This window comes from Sus scrofa, chromosome 2, assembly GCF_054392235.1.
Source record: "Sus scrofa isolate SSC_HxYL_T2T_F1_AM1 chromosome 2, Sscrofa_HxYL_maternal_Yorkshire_Landrace_v2.0, whole genome shotgun sequence".
NCBI lineage: Eukaryota > Metazoa > Chordata > Mammalia > Artiodactyla > Suidae > Sus > Sus scrofa.
In genome coordinates, this window is record NC_139384.1 from 28,576,155 (window position 1) to 28,601,557 (window position 25,403).

At 47.1% G+C, this 25,403-nt stretch overlaps 2 protein-coding genes and 1 pseudogene across 19 annotated transcripts in view; 1 reads left to right on the forward strand and 2 right to left on the reverse strand.

The window, feature by feature from the left end:
• Window positions 1-300: 300 nt before the first annotated feature.
• FJX1 (four-jointed box kinase 1) lies at window positions 301-2,757 on the reverse strand. The gene has a single exon (XM_003353898.5). The coding sequence runs from the start codon at window positions 2,541-2,543 to the stop codon at window positions 1,230-1,232; it is 1,314 nt and encodes a 437-aa protein (XP_003353946.1). The 5' UTR covers window positions 2,544-2,757; the 3' UTR covers window positions 301-1,229.
• The window catches only part of PAMR1 (peptidase domain containing associated with muscle regeneration 1), a 170,479-nt gene continuing 145,785 nt past the window's right edge, over window positions 710-25,403 (forward strand). For 3 of the 18 annotated variants that reach the window (XM_085009513.1, XM_085009512.1, XM_005660990.4), the window contains exons 1-4: window positions 710-2,289; window positions 3,192-3,358; window positions 3,991-4,095; window positions 19,166-19,258. Coding sequence is in view for 2 of the 18 variants with exons in the window: in XM_085009510.1 (XP_084865636.1) it covers window positions 4,059-4,095 (37 nt within the window). In the remaining 16 variants the exon portion in view is untranslated. Of the gene's footprint in view, window positions 2,290-3,191; window positions 3,359-3,990; window positions 4,096-19,165; window positions 19,259-25,403 lie in introns of those variants that run through there. The other 15 variants (XM_085009517.1, XM_085009516.1, XM_085009518.1 and 12 more) reach the window with 11 other exon arrangements.
• On the reverse strand, window positions 12,110-13,073 carry LOC146405292 (V-type proton ATPase subunit e 1 pseudogene; annotated as a pseudogene).

A 25,403-nucleotide genomic window follows, 5' to 3' on the forward strand; every position in this document is an offset into this window, starting at 1 on the left:
TTTTTATCAAAGTTCTATTTGCCAGGAAATAGAATACTTTCCTTCCATGTCTCTCTTCATCATCTCCCACATTCCACATTTAACTCTGAAATTTCCAGCACTAAGGTTCATTTGAGTGAGTAAGGGCAGGGAATCGGCTCTTGTCTTTGTTCAATTCTCCAAGTTCTCTGGTCACAACTGGGATATACATGCATCCTTTGTTTTCAAAGCACATCCACAAGGGAGAGACTCAAGAGCTTATTCTAAAACCAGGTAGGGCATCAGATACCTCAAACAGTTAAAACCACAGGAATTAAATTCTAAATTTTAAACTGCCTTTTATTGAAATATAAGTTTGTTTAGTATATTTACACCACACTTTATGCACATATATACATAGAAGGCAAATTCTGTCAAATAAAAAAGTTTTTCTTAATAAAAAATTAAAATAAAAACAAAGTAAAGTGCATGAAACTCATTTTTTTTTCTGGTGAACATCATCATTGTCAAAATTTTGGACGGTTGGGTAGGGGGAGGAAGAAGAAATTAATTATTTGACTCAGTGCATTCAGTCGGTGCCGCCTTTGTAGCCTTCAGGCCAAAATGACGAGCTGCAAGGTACAAATTGTCATCGTCTGCAGGACTCCCCCCATTCTGTAGGTCCTGCTCCCTTTGTCCTATCGGGAGCGGTTTCCCAGCTCTTAACAGTGATCTCACCATCGCGGAGCCGGAACAAAGGGAGAACACAGGAAGGGGGCTCCACCAGCCCATGTAATAGCCCTGCTCCGGGGGGCCACCAGCGCTGCGCTTGGTAGGAAATTCCAGAATTAGCTCAATGGCTCAAATAGAAGTTTTCCTTTTTTTCCGGAAAGGGAATGAGGGGGCCAAGGAAAAGGATGTATCTCCCACAGGGACGGCCACCCGGGGGCCAAACTCCCGGCAGCAGCCAGTTTCTTTGGATGCAAACTCCGTGCTGGCACAGGGAAGAATCCTTTTATAGGCTGGGTGGAGGGAATGTTACATTTCTCGCCTTTGCGAGCTCGTCCTCCCAGAACTCTGAAAGGAAACAGCTTGGGACTGAGAGAAAGGGGCAGGTAGGTGAAGCTGAAGTTTTCAGCCGCCTTCGCGCTCGGGTCTGCGGCTGGGCGTTGGCCGGCTGGTGCCAGGCGGTGGCAGAGACGATACCTTTCCCCCGTCATCTATTCCCCAGCCAGGGGTGTCTCTCTCTCTCTTCCTTCCTCCGGGGGATGTTAAGTCCCCGGTCGGCGACCGTACTTAGCCTTACAGTGCAAAATGTGCTTTGCGAGGAAGTCGAGGCGGCGCTGCAGCAGCTGAGCGTGGGGGTCGGCGAGCGCTGCCAGCTCGGGGAAGTGAGGCTCGTGGTGCTGGTAGAGGCGCAGTAGCCGGGCGGCCGCGTCCCGGCCACGGTGCAGTTCCAGGACGCGCCTCGCTGTCCGCTCGCGAAACACGCATACTGACTGCAGCAGCGGCTCGTTGTACTTGTCCCACATGCCAGCCACCCGGTAACCGTGCACCAAGCCCGCCTCATTGTCCAGAAAAACCAGCGCCCCGCCGGGGCCGCGGTGCAGGTTGCTCGTGGCGCGTTGCATGACCCTCGGGTCCCACTGCAGGCTGAAGAGGTTGCTGACTAGCCGGTCGAAGTTGGCTGTCAGGTAGTCGAAGAGGATCAAGTCGGTCCATTGCACCAGGTCCACCAGCTCCGCCTGGCTGCGGTTGGCCAGCTCGGCCCCCACGGCGCGCAGGGGCCGCAGATGGCCGTCTTCAGAGCGCCAGGGTGCGGGCACCACCACGTCAGTGAGGTTGGGCAGCCACCGAGTCAGGCTTACTACGCTGCCCTCGGTCCAGTGAGCGGCACGAAGCTCTTCCTGCACCTGAGCCCACTGCGCGCCCCGAGCTTCCACCCGAGCCAGTGCCAGCGGCGGCACGTGGCGCTGGAGGCCCAGCAGGCGTGCCAGGTAGTAAGACAGGGCCTCGCCCTGTATCTGCTCCGGGTTGATGCCGTAGCGCACGCAGGCGCGGGTGCCGTCGGCGAAGCGAGCCAGCCGGTTGGAGCTGCGCCCGCAACCCCCGCGCTCCAGGGCCACCACCCGGGCGCTGCGCGCCGCCTCCAGCCACGCCGCCGCCTGGGCCTCGGAGAAGCCCGGGGGCACCTGCTCCTCCAGGCCGCGGCTCCAGAAGACGCCCCCGTGCACCGCGGCGCGTTCCTCCGGCCAGGACCGTCCGGTTGGCACGTGCCGCCTGCGCTCACCCGGGGGCTGCCCGGGCGGGCCGTCAGAGCTCGCCGCCAAGGTGAGCAGAACCCGGAAAGTTTTCAGGGAGCCGCCGCGGGCGTCCCGCGCCAGGGGCGGGGGCAGAGGGAAGCGAGGCGCTGGCTCCCGGCCTCCGCTCCGGGCCGGGCGCCGAGGGAGTCGGTCTTTGGGCGTCTGAGAGGCGGGCAGCTCGGTCCGCGGCGGCAGGAGCCCGCCCCACAGCGCTAGCAGCGAGCCCAGCGCCAGTAGCCAGAGCCCCGCGGTGGCGGCGGCGCCCCGCATCCTCCAGCCCATGCTTCCCCGGCCGGGCCGGTGCCGCCGCCGCTTCAAGCCAAGCCCCGGCGCCCGGGTCTCGGCGGCGAGGCGGGCCCGGCAGCTCGTTGGCTCCGGGGCTCCGGGCGCCTCAGCTCCATCGCTGCAGCGGGGCGCTGCGAGACTAGCCGGCGCTCTGCCCGGCGCTGAGAACTAGCCTCGCTGCCGCTTCCCAGCTGCTTTTGTATTTCGCTGTGAGACCCTCCGGCGGGCGCGATTCACAGGCGCCCGGACCACGTGGGAGCGAGGGGGGATCCCCCTCCCCCTCCTCCTCCGCCGCTCCCCGCCCCCCTTCACTCCCCCGCCCCTTCCTCTTCTCTTCCCCTTAAAGCGGCGATGGCTCTTTCCAAGCGGGAGAAGCGGTCCCACACTCACTCAGGGACTTAGGGGCCAGGAGCAGGAAGCCGGGTTGGCGGCGCCCGCGTGGGGGCGTCGGAGCCGGCAGCACCGAGCTGAAGTCACGCGGGGTGGGAGCTACGCGCCTCTGGCTCTCGCGGGGGTTAGAGTGGTCGCGGAGTCCCTGCACTAGGGAAGCTCCCGTCCTCCAGCAAAGTTCAGACTAACCCCCACCGCTCTCTCCGCGCCGCCCGGCGTGGATTGGGGCGGGTCCCTTTGCCTTCTCCGTTGCAGACGGTGATTCACCCTGCCTTATGTAAATCCCTGGGAATCTCTCCGAGCCACAGAGGATATGACTCCAGCCCGGTTAGGAGAACCATCTGTAGCAAACAACTTTGAACCGACACCCCCTTTCCTGAGCGCGCTCACCACACTGGTCCCTGAGGGCTGTGCGCTTTGAGGTTGGTAGCTCCGCCTTTCCCGAGGGACTCACTGGGAATTAAACTTTGCTGTGCCCAAACACCTAGGCAGGTGTTCAACAAAGTATCTGTCCTCAGTTCTGGTCAGAGAGCAGTAAAATGCGGAGATGCGGTCCCCGTGCTTACGAAGCTCACATTCTAGGGAGATGTACCGGTTGCCCCAGAGAGCTTTGTTACCGAGGATCAGATCTGATGCAGGAGAAGGGGCTTCGGAGACCATTTCTCCAATGAAATGGTCCTCTTTTGCCCAGGAGGAAACTGAGGCAGAGAAGGGATAGGCGAACTCAAGATCCCAGAGGTAGCAAGTGGAGAAACTAAAATTCAAACTGAGGTCTCTGGGCAGCATGCCACTTGATTTTCCCTCTAGGGAGAAAGTTCACTATCTTTATCAAGTTGTTAGCATTCTCCTTTTTTAAAAGACCATTGTCATTTAGCTAGTCACTATATTCCTCAAATAGGATTTTCAATTCAACAAATGAAAAAAAAAATCCACCATATTGCATTTGACTTCATAGTTTAATGGTTTAAGGGAAGAAGTGGTTGGAGGAGGGGGTGGAGGAGCAAAAAAGTAAAGAATAAAAAAACAAAACAAAACAAACCATATTGTCTTCCAGCCACTTTTGCATTCAGTCCTCCTAGAGAGCTCTTGGATAAGAATCGGCTCTCCCTCTCACTTCCCTGAATGAGCCTGTGTCCCAGATCCAAATCAAGATTCTCAGGTAAGACACAAGTTTGGGGGGGATGGGGGTGGAATCCACCTCTGAAAGCAGGAGTTTGAAATCTGTTTCCTTTCATGTGTTTCTTTTCTTTCTTTTTATCCCCCATCAGATACAAATGGGGGTTTTCACTGCAACAGCTCATGACCTGGCCTTGATTATATTTATGCTCCAAAGAATGAATATTCTAGAGTTAGAGGGCAGATACTCTAAAGTTTGTGACTAAGAGGGTCCAAGGACCACACCTGGGGCCTTCCAGTGCTGATCCAGTGTAGTGTCAAGTGTTTCCATAGTGACTGAAGTGTTGGGTCTTTGCTGAATCTCTTCTGCACCCCACGGTGGCAGTACCATGCCATTTTATACATATTACCTGATGATATTACTATGGCCCCCATATGGATATATCAAAATCTTAATTCATTAAAGGTACTCTCTTCATGCTCTGTGCAAACTCCTAACCCTCATCTTTCCCTAATGGGGAAGGACTATGTCGTAACAACTTTCTATGTGTCTTTATCACCTAACATAGTATATTGCACTAAAAAAGTGCTCAGTAAATTGAGTTTAATTTTTTATCTTTTGGTTTTACTTTTGAGAATTTTTTTTTTTTTTTTTTGAATGCGTTGCTTTCAGCTTGGATAAACTATAAGCAAGATCCCCACCTTGTGGGCATAAGTAGAATATCATCTAACTAGAGAGAAGTATACGCTTTCAACAGGTCGGTTAATTAAGTTAAAGTCTGAGAATATTATCTGGCCACCATGGCCCACACCATGTCCTAGGGCTGTAGGGAAATCTGGTGTAGTCCATGTCTGTCTTTTTAGCTGTGAACAGAAGCTATAAATAACTAGAAGGGTTAGTTCACTGTAAACTCTATGAGGAGTCTGCCTGGCTGATGTTGTTTAGGGCTGCCTGGCACTAAGTGGGTGTTCAGTACCAATTTGATGACTAAAGCATTGGAATGTTAATGAAATAAAGCTCTAGTAGATGCAAGTAGTATGCATCAAGTCATTTTAAAAAAACCTGCTTTTACTACTAAAAGATACCAAATAAAAACTTTCATTTACAAAAGTGAAAAACAATACTGGTGAAGAATCCACATAATGCAAGAGAAAGAAGCACATGATTTTCAGTCTGGGAGGGGTGACTTCAACCCAGATACTCCAGATCCTAGAAGCTTCCAATTGACTTACCGGTATCCACGAAGAAAACTGCAGCCTTAAAGCAGTCAGCTAAGCTCTTCCACTTCAGAAGACAGACTGACTCTAGCCTAGCCCTTGGCCTGTAGCCACTGGATGGAATGTACCCCAGAACAAGAGCCTCTATGAGATGCACTGATAGAGGCTTAACGAGGGCATTGAAATGGAGAGCTGCAGAAAACCATAGGAATGAAACAAAACCAAAAACGAACGGAAAGGCGAATGGGATTTAAATGCATTGTTTAAATGATTATTTTAGACAGTGTTGGAAAATCCTCCTGTTTCCCTGAAAGATGAGGACACTCCCATCTCCCATTCTCTTTCATTCTGGGCCTGAGGACAGCCTCCTGCCCCACCCCCACCTTGTGAGCCCCTAGGGCTCTTTGGGGTGCGCAGTTCATCACAGTGAGTGACCTCAGTCCTGCCCTCTGGCAGTTGCTTGGGCTGTTCTTTCGTCCCTACCTAGGAACCTAATTTCGCCTGGAGAACTCTCTTAACTGTCCCCAGGGCTCCTCCCTGTGCCTCATCTTCCAGTTGCTTCACCTTCTTCCACAGTCCTGTTTGAGGAATGATCTGGTTTCTAGAACAGTGCCTCCTGCGGAACAGAGAGGAGGTGGCGTTGAGGGGTAGGCCCAGGGCAGCTGGCCGGGAGTTGGAAATTTCTAAGTCTGGCATTTTCACTCACTGGCTATTTCCTTTTGGGCTAGTTATTTCCCTTCTTTGAGTTTCAGTTTCATGTCTGAAAAAGGAGGAACATAAATCTTCCCTACCTCAAGGGTTGCTGTGAAGTTCATGTGAGATGTCAGTCATAATCACAACAATATTAGCTGCAAAGGGGCTGAGCCCTGCGCACAGGTTCTCTTTCACCCTCCAGGCAAGAAGTCTTGTCCCCACCTTCCAGATGGGAAACCAAAGCTTAGCCAGTAAGTGGCCTGAAGTCCTACAGCACGTCAAGGGCAGGGCTAAGATTCCAGAATTAGGAAGGTCGAACCCTTTGCAAATTGTCAACTACTAGGAAAATGTCAGGTAGAAAAATTATTGAATGAAATTGAAGTAGACTCAGCTCGGCTTAAATTTTGCTTTGAATTGTTCTCTGGGGTTGCTACCTAAGGAAATGGTTCAGAGCCAGACTGTCTGGATTTAAAATTTACCAAGTGTGTGACTTTGAGGAAGTTACTTGACTTCTCTGTGCCTCCTTTTTTTTTTCTTATGTGTAAAACACAGTAATAATAGTGACACTGGTATTACTGATACTAATTATCATAATATAATATCTGATAATGAATGGTAATTAATGAGTAGTGGCAAACCTCATAACTTATTATGATGATTAAATTTGTCCCTGTATTCACTTACAGACCTAGAGGACAGACTTGTGTTTGCCAAGGGGTGGGGAGTGGGATGGACTGGGAGGTTGGGGTTAATAGTGCTATTACATTTAAAATGGATAAGCAGTGAGGTCCTTGAGATCCTGCTGTACAGCATAAGGAACTATATCGAATCTCGTGGAATAGAACATGAGGGAAAATGATATAAAAAAGAATATTTATTTAGGTATGATGAAATAACTTTGCTGTATATAACAGAAAATGGTATAACATTGTAAATCAACTATATGTTAATAAAAAAATTCATCTCTGTATTTAAATTTCTTAAAAGACTAAGGATTCACTATTTTTATCACTGTTTTAAATTGAAGTAGAGTTGATTTACAATGTTGTGTTAGTTTCAGGTGTACCACAAGGTGATTCATATATATAAATTCTTTTTTTTTTGGTCTTTTTGCCTTTTCTGGGGCCGCTCCAGCGGCATATGGAGGTTCCCAGGCTAGGGGTCTAATTGGAGCTGTAGCTGCCGGCCTACGCCTGAGACATAGCAATGCAGGATCCGAGCCATGTCTGAGGCCTACACCAAAGCTCACAGCAATGCCGGATCATTAACCCACTGAGCAAGGGCAGGGATCGAACCTGCAACCTCATGGTTCCTAGTCGGATTCATTAACCACTGCGCCACGACAGGAACTCCATAAATTCTTTTTTAGATTCTTTTCCACTATGGCTTATTATAAGATATTGAATATACTTCCCTGTGCTATGCAGAAGGTCTTTGTTGCTTATCTATTTTATATATAGTAGTGTGTATCTGTTAATCCCAAACTCCTAGTTTTTATTAGTCCCTGTCCATCCGGTTTCTCTGCTTTGTTGTCCAGATGGGGTCTCCTCCTTTGCCCGTTGCTGTCCTCCACCAGGCCTCCCTTGGGTCTTGAGAGTGAATACAGGTGGCGAGCCTGCCCAATGTACCCTCTTTATATCACAGATGGACATCTGCCCTGCATATCTTGCTCTTTTCCTTCCCTATGGAGTCTACCAAGGATACCAGTGTGACTTCTGTTGAAATCCTAGAGCCTCCAGCCAGCCTCAAGCAGCTGGCTTCCTGTCACCCACTCTGCCTCATTCAATTCTGCCTTTTTCTGGGTCTTTTGAGTTCCAAGCCCCTCCCAAAGATAGAGGCCCCCCCCCCATGCACCCTTCTAGATGCTTCTACAAAACAGAAGAGAGGGAAAGACCATGTCATAGAGAGGAGTACAATATTCCTTGAAACTGGATATGACTGCTGTTTTAGCTCTTGCTGGCTGTGTGACTTCGGGTAGCTTTCTAACATCTCTGGGCCACAGTTTCATTCTTTGTGTTTCCTTCCTCTCTACTCTGTCTCCCCCTAGGGTTCATTCCTTTTCTACTTAAGGATCATTCTCCTTTTCTTGGTTGGTATCTTTCTATTTGACCATGATCTGGATCTCCCAAGAATTACTTAGCTGATCTCATCTTTACATACCTGGCTGTCAGTGGCAGGTAATATATACACCTGGCTCCAGATAAATCCTTTCGGGTAACTAGAAGGAGAAACGTAATAGTCTTTGCAGTCACCCCGTCTGCCTGAATGAGTCCCAGTTTTAAGAACACACTGTGTTTCTGGGAAGAAAGTCAAGGTTGACACAGACCCTTAATTTATGGTGAGACTTACAGGTATATGATTCTCTTTATTCCAGGTAGCTCTTTTTGACCAGCTTCTGGAAAATGTTCCTATTGCCAATGGCATTAGAGACTAGAATCTTAAAGGTTGGAGCATTGGCGAATTAATTTAGTATGTTTAAACACATATTTCAGTCATATATCATCATACCCTAGTTACAAGGTATTATGGTAAAAATTCCGGCCTGAGCATTTGGGGATATGAATTTCTTTCTCTACTATAATTTAGTTCAACTGACATTTATTATTCACGTGCCAGAGGCCAAAGAACTGGGCGAAAAGTGATGGCGTCAGATTTTCTCTCATCCTTAACACCTGCATCAGGAAGCTTTAGTTGTCTTTTCTTTATCCTTTTCCTTCCCATCCTTCTTGGCAGGTCCCTGTCCAACTCCCTGTGTCTGGTTCTGGAGGGGAAGCTGAATCTTGGTTGGGCCAAGCCAGTCCCAGTGCCTCTAATCCCCTTGCCAGTGTTGCATTTAGGCTTCAGCATATGACACCATTCTGGCCAGGGAGGTTTCTGGAAAAGATATCTGTGCTGTTACAAAAAGACACAGAAAAGATGTGGCACTTTGTTGCATGGTTAAGGTCTAGATTTGAGGCCCGGGAATGGGGGCTGTCATCACATAACTGCAGGAGAGCCTAGGGTGGACACACTGAGGGTGGCAGAGTGGAAAGAGGGAAGGAACCTGGGCCCTTGGTGATGCTACCAAGCTCCTGAATTAACCAACTCTGGAGCCGCCCTGGTTCTGGAGTTCCCTGGTAGTTTAACCCACTCTGAGTTGGGGGTTTTTGTTGTTTGCAGCCAAAAGATTCCTAAATGATATATCTCTCACACCAGAGCTTGCAAACCAGAGAGGAGGCCACCATATGCACAGAACTCATTCATCACAGCTGTACTGCTGGGGAGGCAGTGTGCTGTCATCTTTTGGTACATGTCCTCAGCAGCCAGGCCGAGGCTTGCACTTACTAATTGTACCGTCTTGGGAAAGTCACTCAACATTTCTGGGCCTGTTAACTCATTGGACAAATGGAAATGATAGCTGCTCTTGCCTCATAATATTATCATGTGGATGAAAGGCACATTAAGCACCTAGTAAGTGCTCAATAAATAAGATTGCTTGCTCTGACTAGTATGGAAATAGAAACCATGCGAGAGCCCAGAGGAGGGAGCAACTCATTCTAGGGAAGGTCAGGAAGGCTTCACCAAGGAGGCAGATGTGAAGCTAGATCTTGCAGCACAACTGGGGGTTTGCAGGTCTGGGTTTGCGAAGGAAGGACATTGGGGCGAACAAAGGGAACGGCATGTGAGCTCATTCCCGCATCTTTCAGGAGCGTGATTTCCTCATCCATAAAAGCACTTGAGTGTATTGGATTCACGTAATCCTCCTTTGAGGAAAGAAACAAATCTCAGACCTTCTCTCTAGATTGAAAGGGGCCAGATGGGAGACTCTCCATAGCCCCTTCATCCCTCACCTATCATTTTGCAGCTCGCTCTAGAGAAATTCACTCAACAAACATTTGCTGCTGAAGGAGGCGGCTCTGGCTGGCTTTGTTGATTTCTTTGTTCGTGGCAGCCCAGAGCCTTATCTGCTGCACAATTAGCGATGCTACACTTCCTCAGCTTCCCCAGGCCCTGCGCATCTCATCAGTCAGATAGATGCTGAAGCTTAATTAAGCTTGTAAAGCTTTCTGATTTCCTGAGATGAAAGGTGGCCCATAAGTACCAGGTTTTATTTTGGTGGCTCCTGCCAAGGGTTATTATAAATAGGGCTTAATGCCACGTGGCTGAGCTCTTACGGTGATAATGTGTCAAGACCAATCGAGGCTGCCGAGAGCAGAGATATTATCATAATGGTTCCATCATAGGCAGTGGGTGTTAATGGAAGTGACTGTGAAAAAAAAAAAAAAAAAGTACTGCAGGCAGCAAAGCTGGACGAGAGGTGGCTTCGAGTGAAATATCGGTGGCTCCTGGGATCTACATCATAATCATTAGCTATATTAGCCTTGGAGCCATTCTTCTGCCATCTCTTCTAGGCTAGATTCAAACTCAAATAAAAAATGACGCTTTAACTCCAAATGAAAATATATTCCTTTGCTGCTTTTTAAAATCCATTTACATTAAAATGATGGCCAGCAGGTAAGTAATTTATAACTGGGGGCTCACTGCAGTGTGGACGGGTGTCGTCAGAATAGTGAGCAGCCTAAATGGGAGACCAGGGGACTTCCAGGCTCGGGAAGTCATCGATGTTGGGCTGATAAGGGGGCTGAAGGAAAATGCAAAAACAAGGGGTAACTTAGGGACACTTGCTGTGGTGGGGAATAGTGAATGGAGAGGTAGCTTCGTATTTCAACAGTGAGGTGGGTGAAAAACCAAGTAGCAGTTCTTTGGTAACGCAGCCCCGGTTAAGAGCTTTCTAGCTTCCCGGGCTCCGGCTTTCACTGTCTAAAACTGGTCTTCGGCATCCCACAGGCAGACGGTCAAAACATCTGATGATGACGGTGGCAATGATGATGACAAGGTGTAACCGTGTTGTTAGTTGAACTGTTTCTTCTCTTTCCAGATCTAGTTAACATTGACCCAGATTCCTATTCCATGGCCTGGGAGGGGCCAGAAAATTTCCTTCCATTTCTGAGAATCCCTGGGCCTTTATTCCCCAAGCCGCTTGTTGCTTTGACTCCAACACACAATGGCAAGAGTAGGAAGTTCAATGCCTTATCCACTGCCCCCAGAATCCGCATCCACTTGGGCTGAAGATATGAGTTTAGTGACTTTACTGAAGATGTGGGGGGCTCTCGGGGTGGGGTGGAGTCACATCACTGTGCAAGGCCTTCAACCATTTAGCTCTGCTTACCGTCCTTTCCCTCATCCTCTTCCCTGTGTGTAGAAAAACAGGCGTCACTTGCCTCTTTCTTCATGTAACTCAGGGCTGCTCCCGTTCAGGCCTGTGCAGGATCTCAGCTTCTTCCCAGGTCTGCAGAATGGCAAGGTTTCTCTTGAGATCCAGTTGGGAACAGAATTCTGGTGAACACCCCTAAACAAATCCGGGGTACTTTCCTCCCCCTGCCATAGAACACAGAAAAATAATTTAGTCCAAAAGTTGGCAGAAATAAGAAACTCATCCTGAAAATATACTTTGGTGTAATTCTGGCGAGACATTTTCCCTCTGAACTTGCTCTCCTGATGGCCCCACTGGAGTGCTATTGTCTTGTGACAGTTTTGAAGCACTTTGCTGATTCCCATGAAGTGAGCAGGCAGGAGCCATCTTCAGATCTGCAGGTTCCAAGGAGAAAGTAACGTATTTCTCAGAAGAACAGCGCTTTCTATCTCAAAAGAGTACAAGGAGGAAGTAACGTATTTCTCAGAAGAACAGCGCCTTCTATCTCAGAAGAGCACATAAACATTTTATGGAGGCAGCACGGTTTAGGCTCAATAGCACACCATTCATCAAAGTGTAAAAAAGATGACAGGAGGAGGTCCCTTGTGATGCTGTGGGTTAAGGAGCTGGTGGTGTCGTGTCACTGCAGCGGCTTGGGTAGCTGCTGTGGTGTGGGTCCGATTCCTGGCCTAGGAACTTTCACATGCCATGGTCGTGGCCAAAGAACATGGTCACAGGAAACAAATACTGCATTGTAGAATAAGATATTCAGATGTGGCGTGAACGTTTAAGGCATCTGATGGCAAGAATAGGTGAGTCAAGGAAGGCAGTCTGGGTATGGAGGTGATTTTGCATCTAGAGAAATTCACTTTGTGACCTGGGTGACTGAGCATGGACAAGCAGGTCTTCTCCCTCAAGGCCAGTGGTGCTTAAGGTACCAGATGGTTTCATTTTTCAACTGTGGTCTAAAGAAAGGATTGAGTTGGGCCAGAATTTCCATTAGCCAAGAGACAACAGCAAACTGAACAGGTCACCAACCTGCTGATGATAACTCCCGATCTGGGACCCTTAAGGATGAACCAGGGCACTAGGAAGCTGATGAAGCCCAAGAACACACGCATTACGATGAGAGGCACGGTGAGGCTGGTACTCGCTGTGGTTGCCGTGGCCCCTGCCCCAGTGCCTCAGTTTGGTCCAGGATGATTCCAGGGTACCTTATGCATCAATGCAGTGTGTGCAGATTTTTCAAACAGTGTCCCTAGGACCTCCCCGTACCTCCTCCACGCCCCTAGAGGTGTTTTTCTCCATTTCATTGATGGGAAATCCTGAGCATCGTAAGAAGTAAGACTTCTCATGGGCTTGGGAAACTTCTGCTTAAGTAACAGAAGAGGATTCCCAGGTCCGATCAGCCAAAAGGCAGAAGTTATGTTAACTAGGATGCCATGGGACCTCCTGGGGCTGGGAACCATCCTGGCCAGTTAGCAAAGGGGCCTCTTACCAGGGACTTGTCTTGTCCTTGGTACTGGCGTGTTGTCTTACACCAGGACTGTTGGACACAGGTTCTTACCTCTCTCCTCATCTCTGCTGTGTGATTGAGCCCAGCTCATCTCCTGGGAGACACGTTGTAGCACGGAAAGCTCCCCGTGCTTGCTATCTTATCAGGTGGGATAAGAGGGAGTGGAAGTGGGTTGGGCTGGCTGACCTGATGGCACGACATCGGCAATCTCTGTCTCAGGACCAGAATAGCCTGAGTTAAGGTTGGCAGTGCAAGGACACCCGCTGCCTGCTGTAATTTCTCCTCTGGTTTTACCCCTTCTGAAAACTGACTCTGAGATTGCCACCCGGAAGCAGGGGATTGCCTCTGCGGGGCCAGGCATGTTGGTGCTGCACCATGCACTGAGATTAACTCTAGAATATCTCTAGTTCCTTTTCATTTCACTTGAAGAAAAAAAAAAAAAAAGAAAGAAACCTCAAAAGTCATTTTTTGCCTGCTTGAGTTTAAAGAATCATTGCATTTTAGGGACAATATAGACCTGAGGAATAGCAGGTGAAGGACTGTGGAATAATGACGGTGATATATTTCTATAGCTCCTTGCAGTATTGCTGAGTTTTCCCAGGTCAGGCTGGCTGGATTTTCACAACAACCCGCTAGAGCGGGGTAGTAGGCCAGGTGTTAGTGACTGTTCCTGTCTTATAAAGGAGAAACCTCAGCTTCAAAAGGTTGTGTGTTGAGCCCAAGACCCACAGCTAGTTCCTGGCAGACCTGGAACTTGAACACAGCTTGCCTGACTTCCACATCAGAGCTCTTCCGAGCATTCATTCCCATTCATTTGCTCAATGAAGAGTCCACATCTGCAGACTCTGTTACTACTTCCGGTTTGCCTCATGGTTACACGTCCATGTGTATGTTACAGTGGTCGCTAAAATGTCAGGAATTATGGCAGGAAAAGGAACCCAGAGACCGTGCCCCCCAAAGTTGGAGTCTTTGAGTTCCTCTCCCATTAAATGGTGCTTTTTATTTCTCCTGTTAGCCACTATGACAGGGGGAGGGAAAGAAGAACTAGAAGAGGTGGGGAAAAAAGAGATTATTTTGAAGTCATGTTCTTTGCTTGCCTGGTTCTGTTAGTTAACAGAGGGTTTAATCAAAGGGAGTCAGAGCGAGGAAAGGGAGTGGTAATCAGTGGTCATTGGATTCTTTTTTCTTTTCTTTTCTTTTCTGTCTTTTTAAGGCCACACCCGCGGCATATGAAGGTTCCCAGGTTAGGGGTCTAATCGGAGCTGTTGCTGCCAGCCTACACCAGAGCCACAGCAATGTGCGATCCGAGCCACGTCTGCAACCTACACCACAGCTCACAGCAACGCCGGATCCTTAACCCACTGAGCAAGGCCAGGGATCGAACCCTCATTCTCGTGGATCCTAGTCAGTTTTGTTACCTCTGAGTCACGACGGAAACTCCTGGATTATTTTCACAGTGACTCTTTTGGAGGAAAAAAATGATCATAAAACAACTCTGAGATGACATAGAGGAAGCGGTGAGAAGCAAAAGTTTTCTCTTGCTTCCCTGCTCCTCTGCACGATACCCTTGCTCACACAGGGTAAAACCAAGCCAGGAGACCAAAGAGACTGAGAGACCAAAGCAGGGCACATGACCTTATTGCCAAGGTCAAGAGGGTCATTCCGTGGGATGATGACAGATCTGCATGGCGATTTGGGCTCAGAGAGGGCAGTTAGACTCCAGAGAAGTCTTCCTGCCTTGATTTTCTCTTTCATAAAGTGGGATATTAATGCTTGCCTCCCAGGAGTACTGTGAGAATTAAATGACAGTAGGGGGATAAGTACCCATAGTAGGTGAAAAGTTCCTATACAGTTTCTGGCAGATAGTAGGCACTCAATAAATATGAAAATACACACACTCAGCTGTAGAGAAACGTGGCTCGGAGGACTTCTTAAATGGTTAATAGCACTACTGCTTAAGAGGAGCTGTGTTGTGAGAGGCACTTTACCTTCTAGCATATACATTTTAACTTTCATAGAGCTTTTGGAGAACGCATACTATGTAAGTATTAATGGGTGTGTGTGGAGGCTCAAGTTAAAAGTTAAGGATCAGATATAGTGTAATGCAGAGTGTGACATTTTGGTACTCCTGTTTTTGTGTGATTGTAAAATTAAATTAAAAAAAAAATGTTATGGCTGCACTCGCAGCATATGGAACTTCCTGAACCAGGGATTGAATTTGAGCCACAGCTGTGCAGTTGAGGATTGAGGGATTTTTTTTTTTTTCTCTTTTTGTCTTTTCTAGGGCCGCTCCCATGGCATATGGAGGTTCCCAGGCTAGGGGTCTAAACAGAGCCGTAGCCGCTGACCTACACCAGAGCCACAGCAACATGGGATCCGAGCCGCTTCTGCAACCTACACCGTAGCTCATGGCAACGCCGGATCCTTAACCCCCTGAACAAGGCCAGGGATCGAACCTACAACCTCATGGTTTCTAGTTGGATTCGTTAGCCACTGAGCCACGATGGGAACTCTGGATTGAGGGATCTTTTAACTCACTGTGCCAAGCTGGGGATCAAACATACCTCTGTAGCTACCTGAGCTGCTGCAGTCAGATTCTTAACCCACCACGGTAGGAACTCCTGTATAATTTGTACTCACTGTAGTTGATTCAGTTGAGGTGCCTTTGGTGGCAAGTGACAGAAATGGACTGGCTAGGTCAAGAGCAAAAATGGGATGTGATGGAAGGATGCAGGAGTAGTTCCCAGCATCAATGGAGGAACTGAAAATTGGGCATTGGAAAGCACCAGAACTCAGTAGCCCCATGTAGCTAAGCAGGAGGGCCTTCTCCCAAAGGTGCAGGTGTACCATGTCTCGGCTCCAGTCACTTCCCATTTGAGCTTTTACATTCTAGGGAGAGAAAGTCTGATTGGTCCATATGGGGACAAAAGTTTCCACCATTAGCCCACCTGGCCTTGCCACCTGACAGAGCAGGCGGCTTACGAAAGAGCAGTTCTGTGCTGGACCATCGTTCCATAGGTACCCACCCCAAAAGTGTGTCTTGTTTGATTTTTGACAAATTAGAATCTTGTATTACTTTTAAAATAATCATGAGAAAACTCTTAACAATTCATAAAATAAGTAGAGCCGTACTGTAAGATCTCAGGAGACTCTATTTTGTGCATCTTTTATAAGGACCCAGTAGGAATCAGAACCGAGCAGCATCACATGCCTAGTGATACGTCACAGACAGAGGGACACATCTGCCGTGGGTCTGAATAAATGTTGATTGTGATGGTGAGCACTCCCATGCACCAAAAACAGTATTTGTCTCTTTGACTCCAACTGTTAGTAGATCCACAATTTCCATACATTTATCTAGTGCTGTCTCTTAGGTTATGAAGGGAGTTTGAGAAATGTATTAGGGTAAAGAAAGCAATAGAGCATTTCTGATGTTTCTATTACTAGCAGTTATTTTATGATGTTTGGGAGGCAGGGAATACAAAGTCCACAGAAGGTAGGCAGGGTCTATTCCCTATGTGTGTGTGTGTATGTGTGTGTCTGTGTGTGTGTGTGTGTGAGAGAGAGAGAGAGAGAGAGAGAGAAAGAGAGAGAGAAGTAGCATTTATTGCCCTGGGGCATAATGATTTAGCCAGTCGTGTGTACAGCAAGCTCAGATCCGGGCTGCATTTTCTGTGCTGACCATCTGTGTTTCCCAGGAAAGAGGAGCCCAGCCATGGGCCCTGAGAGGTTGAGGAAGAAGTGAGAAGCAGGGAACACGGCCAGTCCAGGAGGGGCCGGGGGATGCTTTTGTGTCCTCCTACTGCCTCCTGGCAACATCAGCACCACAGAAACCAGGCTTGGCTCTCTCTCCTCCTGTCAGCCCCATAAGCATCCTTCCCAGTGTCAATAAATCTTCTCTTTGGCCACCCACCCCTTCCTTGTGATTTTTTTTCTTGTCTGAGGGTGTTGCTGGGGGAGAGCGTTAGAAACTACTTATTTGAAGCCTCATCTCTAACAACAGGGATCGACTGAGAATGATACTATTTACCAAATCTTGCCACCAGCCAGGCCATTAACCCTTTCAGGTGTTGTTTTTTTGTTTGTTCGTTTTTTAATGGCTGCACCTGCAGCATATGGAAGTTCCTAGGCCACTGAATCGCTGAAGGTCACAGGCTGCAGCAGTGCTGGATTCTTTTAACTCACTATGCCAGGCTGGGATGGAACCTGCACCGCCACAGCATCCGGAGCCACTGCAATCAGATTCTTAACCCACTGTGCCACAGCGGGAACTCCTTGGGTGGGTTTTATGGCCCCCTTCACAGACGAGGAAACCAATGGTCAGACAGCTTAAGTATGTTGCTCAGTTTGGCACAGCTCCTAAGTGGTAGAGCCAGATTCAAACTGGGGTTGATGTGTCTCCAAGTTACCTAGTTCTCATGCCTCCTTCATGTTGGAAAGCTGGCTCAGAAGGGCCCAAGACCCAGTTAGCTCTGTCACTCATCCCTGGCCACTCTGGGACCAGTCACAGAACTGTTGGTAGTCTCAGTCTTAACCACAACAAATTGGGCGTTAAGATATAGTATTGTTCCCAAAGCCAGCGCTGTAATAACTTAACTTTACGCCAAGGCTTTGAGTCTGCTCTTTGGGGCGTGGTTGGGAGACCAAGGTCCCGTGACCTTCGAGGAGTGCACACTCAGCTGTGAGAGCCCCGCCAAAGGGTGTTCTTTCTAAGACACCCAGGAAAAGCTTTTCTTCTCTCTTCAGCTTCAGACACTGGCTATTCTAACCTCTGAAGTTGCTGGGACAGGACCATTAGATGAAATAGTTCTATTGGAATTAAAAATGTTATGAATTTCATGCTAACTGCCTCTGGTTGTAACCGGAATAAAAAATGACCTAGCTTTAGACAATACCATGCACTAATTAAACCAGTGGAGAATGAAACAACAGAAATACAACGGCGACAAAAATGGGAATTGTGGGCTTCAGATTACTCCCCTAGCAGGCAGTTGAATTTAAATTTCCATTAGTTTGGGGGAATGTGGCCCTGAGGTACCATGTTAGGGATGGTTTTTTATGCGGTTTCGGGACATTCCTTCTCTTGCAGGGCAGTAACGTTGATAAAGCAATAGTGTGCTTTGTGAGGGGAAAAAATGTATAAAATATATGCATAACTAGCAAGGAATCTGGGAGGACACAGCGGTTAACAATGGGTTATCTTGGGGAAAGGAAATTTGAAGAGAAAAAGCTTTCTCTTTTTCTTTAAAGATAAAAAAAATAAATCTGTGTTTCTGGTGTGCTTAAATTCCTTATACTCGGCATATGTTTTTGAACAGATTGGAATGATCAAGGGAATGCTTTAGCCTGAATGCTTCATGCTTTATGGCACCAGATTATCAGAAGGCAGAGTAGGTAGGTGACCATTAAGATGTTGCCCCGAGAGACATGGGTTGAAAGGTTCAAACTCCCACTTATAAGGTGAACAGGTTCTGGACATCTAATGTGCAGCATCATGACCTCAGTTAACAGTACTATAGTCTGTACTTGAAAATTTTTTTCAGGTATCTCCTGCTGCACTTAATTTATTTTTGTAATGATTTTTATTTTTTCCATAATAGCTGGTTTACAGTGTTCTGTCAATTTCCTGCTATACAGAAAAGTGACCCAGTCACACACACACAGGTACATTCTTTTTCTCACATTATCCTCCATCGTGTGCCATCACAAGTGACTAGACATAGTGCCCAGCGCTATGCAGCGGGATCTCATTGCTTATCCATTCCAAAGGCAGTCGTTTGCATCTGCTAACCCCAGATTCCCAGTCCATCCCTCTCCCTCCCCCGCCCCTGTGGCTCACAACATACCTACTTGAAATTTGTTAAGAGAATTGATCCTAAATGTTCTTACCACACACACATTAAAAAAGGTAATTTTGTGAGGTGGTGGATGTGTTAACTGGTGACAAACCTTACTGTGGAAATCATTTCTCAGTAGATCCATGCATCAGATCAGCTTGTTGTACATCTTAAACTTACAATGTCATATGCCAATTGTGCATCAATAAAGCTGCATAAAATTAAAGGAAAAATAAAGAAGCTATCCCAGTGGTCCAGGAGTTAAGATGGGAACCGTCTGAACTTGGGTGGTAGCTGTGGAGATGGACAGGAAGAGAGAGGGACTTGAGCTGGAGTACGATGGATGCTTAATTTTATGTGCTGCCCTCCCTGGGCTAAGGCATGCCCCACATAGCTGGTGAAACATTCTTTCTGGGTGTGTCTGTGAGGCTGCTTCTGGAAGATTAGCATTTGAATCTGTTGACTGAATAAAGAACACACTCAGCCAATGTAGGTGGGCCAGCTTGCTTGCTTGAGCTCGAGCATCCTTCTTCGTCTACCCTTGGACATTGGTGCTCCCAGTTCTTGGACCACTGGACTCAGATTGACTTATACTATTGCCCTCCTTAATTCACAGGTCTTTGGACTCAGACTGAATTACACTAGTGGCTTTCCTGGTTCTCCAGTTTGCTGATGGCAGATCATGGGATTTCTTAGCCTGCATAACTGTGTGAGTCAACTCCTATAATAATTGTATTTATATGTGTGTGTGTGGTTCTTTTTCTCTGGAGAATCCTGACCAATACGCAGAGGTGTTACCTGACTTGGCTAAAAGCTGCAAAGTAGTACTGTTTGGCTGAGGATGGGGCCTAGATATTGGTATCTAACTGTCAGTGCTCCAGTAGATGGGTAGATGGTTGGACAAATGAATGAGTTCCCTCAGAGAAGCTTTCAGGTTTAGGCTGAACTTTAAAAGCCTACTTAGGTCCTGGGATGTGGACTTGATGGCTAGAATAGGGTAGCCATTATGTGATCCTGAAGCAAACTTGAGGATGGAAGCCATGTGCTAAAGATGGCATTGCAGAAAGTGGGGGTCCATGCTGACTGTGGAGCTGCCATACTGGCTTTTGACTGTTTATCTCTGGGCTTCTTTTATGTGGGCACATAAACCTCTATTTTATTTTTATTTTTATTTTTTTTTTTTGTCTTTTTGCTATTTCTTGGGCCACTCCCGCGGCATATGGAGGTTCCCAGGCTAGGGGGCTAATCAGAGCTGTAGCCACCGGCCTATGCTAGAGCCACAGCAACGCGGGACCCGGGCCGCGTCTGCGACCCTACACCACAGCTCACAGCAATGCCGGCTCCTTAACCCACTGAGCAAGGGCAGGGACCGAACCCGCAACCTCATGGTTCCCAGTCGGATTCGTGAACCACTGCGCCACGATGGGAACTCCAAACCTCTATTTTATATACGCCACCATTTGTTGTGCTTTCTGCAGCTGAGTCTAGTCCCAGCTGAGAAACTGTGTATTTCTGAATTTCCTGCTGGGTGAGAATTCATTTCCTTATTGTCTAAATCTTTGGATTTGGAGGTCTTTTGTACGCAATCAGTAGCATCCTAATTGTGTCTTTTTCAAAATCCATACTGTTAACATCTCTCCTGCAGAGTCCCCTGTAACAGAGGGCTGTATTCTTTAATTCCCCATTATTCTTGCGGTGAGAGCTTGTAACGTTAGGATACTCACCACTTTCTGCATATCTTTCCTGCCTCCAAGTCCCATCTTTGGGCAATAAATAACTTCCAGAAACCCCAAACAAAACACAAATGTTCCGGCTAGCTGCTTCAGGGGTGGTACGGCATTGGTGGGGAACCCAAGTGGTTTCTTTGGCGCTGACCTCAGACTGTCTGAGTGACACCTCCCACCTGAGCGGGGTCTGGCTTTCAATAGCCTTCTGTCTGTTCCTTCATCTTCCCCACTGCTTGTTCCTCCTCCGTTCCTCTGCCCGGCCTCCCACAGCAACCCTCAGGGAAAGGAGCTTTTAATAACTGGCGAGGCAACTATTGACTCAGGTTTTGTTTGTTTGCCACTGAGTTCTCATTTAATAAAGGCAGGATTCTTGGCTGAATAGGCTGGTCATTGTGTATTATCAAAATGGCAAATTAATTATTCAAAGCCGTACTTGAGATAGACCAGAGATGAAAACGAGGCGGCCTCTCTCCTTGCTAATTCGCAGTGAATGTTGCATTTGTGGCCAGTCAGTATTTATTTAAAATATAATAGCTATCTTGTTAAACTCAAGTCTATTAAATCTAAATGAAAGTCAGGAATTTGTACTGGAGGGCGAGGTAAGGTTTAGTTAGCCTTTGCTAAGAGCATCCCAAACTCCCATCTCCGTGTGAGGTTGCAAAAACCAGCTTGTAAAGCATGGCAGGATTAATAATTGCTTGTTGGGAGTTTCCATTGTGGCTCAGTGGGTTAAGAACCTGACTCATGTCCATAAGGATGCGGGTTCGATCCTGGCCTTACTCAGTGCCTTAAGGATCTGGTGCTGCTGCAAGTTGTGGTATAGGTCGCAGATGTGGCTTGGATCTGGTGTTGCTGTGGCTTCGGTGTAGGCCTCAGCTACAACTCCAGTTCCACCCCTAGCCTGGGAACTTCCATATGCCCTAAGTGTGGCCCTAATAAGAAAACAAAAACAAAAAATGATTGTTTGCTATCCAGGGACAGAACCCCCTACCATCCTTAACTCAAGAGGCCTCCCATTGCACAATAAACCTGTAATGCAATGATACCAATGACAGCCACTATTTGGCAGGTGCTTTAGATCCATATTCTCCATTTCTCACAGCAATCCCAAAGTACAGATGAGGAAACTGAGGCCTAGAGAAGTTCAGTCATCTACCCAAGGTTGTGTTAGTTGGCAGAGCTGGGATTCGGACCCAGGTTGCTGGGATTTTAACGTCCATCCTCTCTTGCTGCAGAGACTCTGAGGCCTTGAACGTGTGTTTTTGTGTCTCAGCAGAGGGTTCTGTCCCTTGCCTCTTGGGTCAGAGCCTGATTACCAGAGAAGTCGATTTTAGGTCCCACCTACTCTCATTCCCCAATTAAGCCCCCAGACATGCTCCACCTTTGCATGGGCATGCGCCCTGGCCTCTTCCCACTCTTGCAGTGCCTGTCGAGGATGATGTAAAGGGAGGCTATTCTGACCTACGTTTGTTTCTGTTCTACCTGTTTCCACCCCTACATGCAAGACTCAGACTTTGTCATCCCACTCTAATGAAAAGGAAAAAAAAAATTTTTTTTAATGCATCTGAGCCACTTTTCTGGATTCTCTGTGTGAATTTTCCCCTGCCCTGCTTTGAACCCATCTGAACTCCTTCAGTGTGGGCCTTTGGCTTACAGCTGAAACCCAGCAGCCCTCAGTGGAGGGAACATAAGGCACAAACAGCCGACCACCTGGACCTTCGATACAACTCACAAATTAGGATCTGAGATGCCTGGTTGGACCTATGGCATGATGTTGCTGAGCAACTAAGCCTCGTGGTTCAAACCAAGGACCTAATACAAGGACACTCTGTTTAGCTTCTGCTGAAGGGAGCCTCCCTGTTTGTTTTATTCATTTATTTACTCCACACATATGTGTTGTGTGTCTCCCCTGTGTCAGGCCGTGATATAAAGCCTGGGGTCTTTGACCTCACATGAGATAGTCTTGAACTCCTAGGGTACGACAGAGGAAGGAGCACTGACTGGACAGAGGATTGGTAGATCTGGGTTTGAGTTAGGATGACCAGCCCTCCGGGTTTGCCTGAAACTTTTTTTTCTTAGTACTGAAAATCCCGTATCCTGAAGAACCTCTCAGCATCCGTGGATGGTATGTTTGAGTGCCCGTTCTGCCATCTACTAGTCAGTCAGTGTATACTTCCTGAGGGCCTGTTGTGTGCCAGGCAGTGTTCCATTGCTGTGAGAACAGCAGTGAACAAAGTTGAGTCCATGCTCAAGGGGCTCCCTTTCAGTGCCAGGAGATAATACGGTAAGAGCAAATAAGATAATATAAGACCTGTCTAAGAAGGTAAAGCAGAGACTGTTATGTAGGTCAACTGTATGGTGGGAGGGGCTGTTTTAGGCAGGAAGGTCAGCGAAGGCCTCAGTAGTGGATGACAATGAACAGACACCTCAATAAGGAGAAGGAGGCAGCCGTGTACGGATCTTGGGGGAAGATTTCTAAGCAGAAGGATCATTGAGGGCAGAGGCCCTGAGATGGGAACAAATCTTGCCATGTTTGAGATCAAAAGGATGGTCAGCGTGGAGGGGACAGGGGAGGTGGAGAGGGAAGGAGGAGGATGTGGGAGGAACTGGCTGGGGCCAGGTGATGGAGGGCTTTGGGCTCTGCACTCAGTATGTATTCTGGGAGAAATCACTTTCAGAGGAGGAATCAAAGGTTCAGAGAGGTCAGGTGGAGCTAGAGAACACACTTCATAGGGCTGAAGTTAGGTATCCTAATAACTACCCCCACAAACCTGTTTTTATGTTGGGTTTTCTATTTTGGTGGTAAGAATATCACCATTTACAGAGTTTTCTGGGCTCAGAACTTCAGTGTCATCTGGGTTCCTGCTTTCTTTTCCGCCTCTGTCTACATTCAGTTAGTCTCCAAGTCTTGTCAGTTCTAACTCCCACTCAGCCTCACATCTCCCTTCATCTCTCCATCCTCCCTGACCTTCTGCTCAGCTAAAATCTCTCACCATCTCTTAACTGCAACAGTTTCCTGACTGATCTTCTTGCCTTTAATTTCTTCCTATCATGCTATGTGTTGCCAAAGCTCTTTCTAAAACATAAATCATTGCCTGCCATGACCTTGCATAAGCCAGTAGTACTCAGCATATTTTCTCAAGTTGCAGATTTTCCCAGAAGCAGATTCTGAGATGAATATTTGCATACAGAAAGTTTATTGGGGAGTTTTTTTGGGTGTTTTGATATGGTGAATTACATTAACTAATCCTCTAGTATTAAACTAACCTTGAATTCCTGGGATAAAACTCATTTGGTCATGATGTATCATATTTATATTTTATTATTATATATTATATTTATAATCCTGTTCTATTATTCTGTTCTATCATATATGTTTTTATATGGTGCTAAATTCAATTGGATTATATTTTCTCCAGGATTTTTGCATGGTTTTCATATTTTGTAATGTGGTTGCCTGGTTTGATCAGAAAATAACTCTGGTTTCCTAAAACAAGGAGAGATTGGATTGGGGTGGAAGTGATGAGACAGAGGACTACTGTTTTTCATTATAAGATTTTTTTTAGCCCTATGTGATTTTTAATTATTTTGCTCTAATACATGAAAAATTTTTTAAGCACTAAAACCAAAATTCAAACCTGTAACTTTCCATGACTTGATACTGGTGTGTGTATTTTTTATTTATTTGTTTTGTTTTTGTTTTGCTTTGGAGTGAGTGGTTGAGAAAGGACTAGGTAGTTGCAGTTGGGCCAACACTTGAAAGGTAGAATTAGGTAGGCCTGGACTAGGGGCAAGGAAATCATCACCATGAATATGTAGAACCACTCTCTGTGTCAGGAGCTGTGCTGGCCCTTCGCATTACCTAATTTAATCCCCACAAAAGCCTGTATCAGTTAACTGTTTTTTACACAACAGACCATCCCAAAACTTAGCAGCTTAAAACAACAGCTCTTTATTCTGCAGTGAATAGCAATGCAGCAGGCTCCCTTGCCAGAAACCAGAGAGGGAGATGGATGGATGAAAGATCAAGGAACTTTTCTGCCTGCTTGGCCATTCCCTTCCTATAATTGGATGCTAAAAGGATAATTAAAAAGAGGTTAATTTGTATCGAGTAGGTGCAAGGACTCATCTCATCTGTTGCTGTAGTAAAAGATACAAAAGGTCATCTCTCCAAATGTGATGGGAATTCTACAATTTGATCCGGGCAGTTGTTTTTTGGTTTCACTTGAGGTCACTCAGGTGACTGTCGTCATTTGCCCAAATAGCTCAACCAGGATAGAATGGTCCAAGATGATGACCATCTGGTAGTCACAACACATATAGTGATTAGCTGGGGCAGCTGGCTGGGGTATCTTCAACCTCCTCCGTCTGGCCTTCCCAGCAATATGGGGAATAGGTGGTGGTAGCAGTATTCCATAAGTGCAAACCCCAGGGTACGGACACTTAGCTTCTGTTGGCATCCCATTTGATGATGTTCCATTGGTCAAGGCAAATCACATGCTGAAGTCTCGTGTCAATGTGGGAGGAGGATATGCAAGAGCACAGATATGGGGAGAAGGAATTCATTGAGGGGCATTCAGTGTAATGATCTGCCTCAGGGTGCTATGAAGCAAGTATTGATGATTATCCTTATTTTATAAATGAGAAAACCGAGTTAAATAGCTTGCCCAAGGTCTTTAGTTGCAGCATCTCTGGCACCCTGCCTTGACACTGATTCCTTTTACATAGTGCATTGTCAGATGATCTGATTGACAGGATGTTGAGGCATCTAGTCTCAGGTCTACTGCTGGTTTCTTGTGTGTCTGCCCTCGATGGTCCTCCCAGAACACATGCCTGTACAATCATATACACATGCACACACACACACACACACACACACACGTGCACTCCAAAGGAATGTATAAGCATGATTGACCCATGTTCTACCTTTGCGTATATTCTGTTAACGGTATTACATGGTACCTTCCTCTCTCACTTCTTTAATTTGTGAGGCCTGGGGAGAATGAATGCCCATCCCATTTGCAGAGATAACCCTTTGTGTCTTGTACCATTCAGCAGATGAGATGAGTACACGTACCTGCTCGCTACAGATTGTCCTCTTTTTAGTCATCACTTTGACATTCAGTT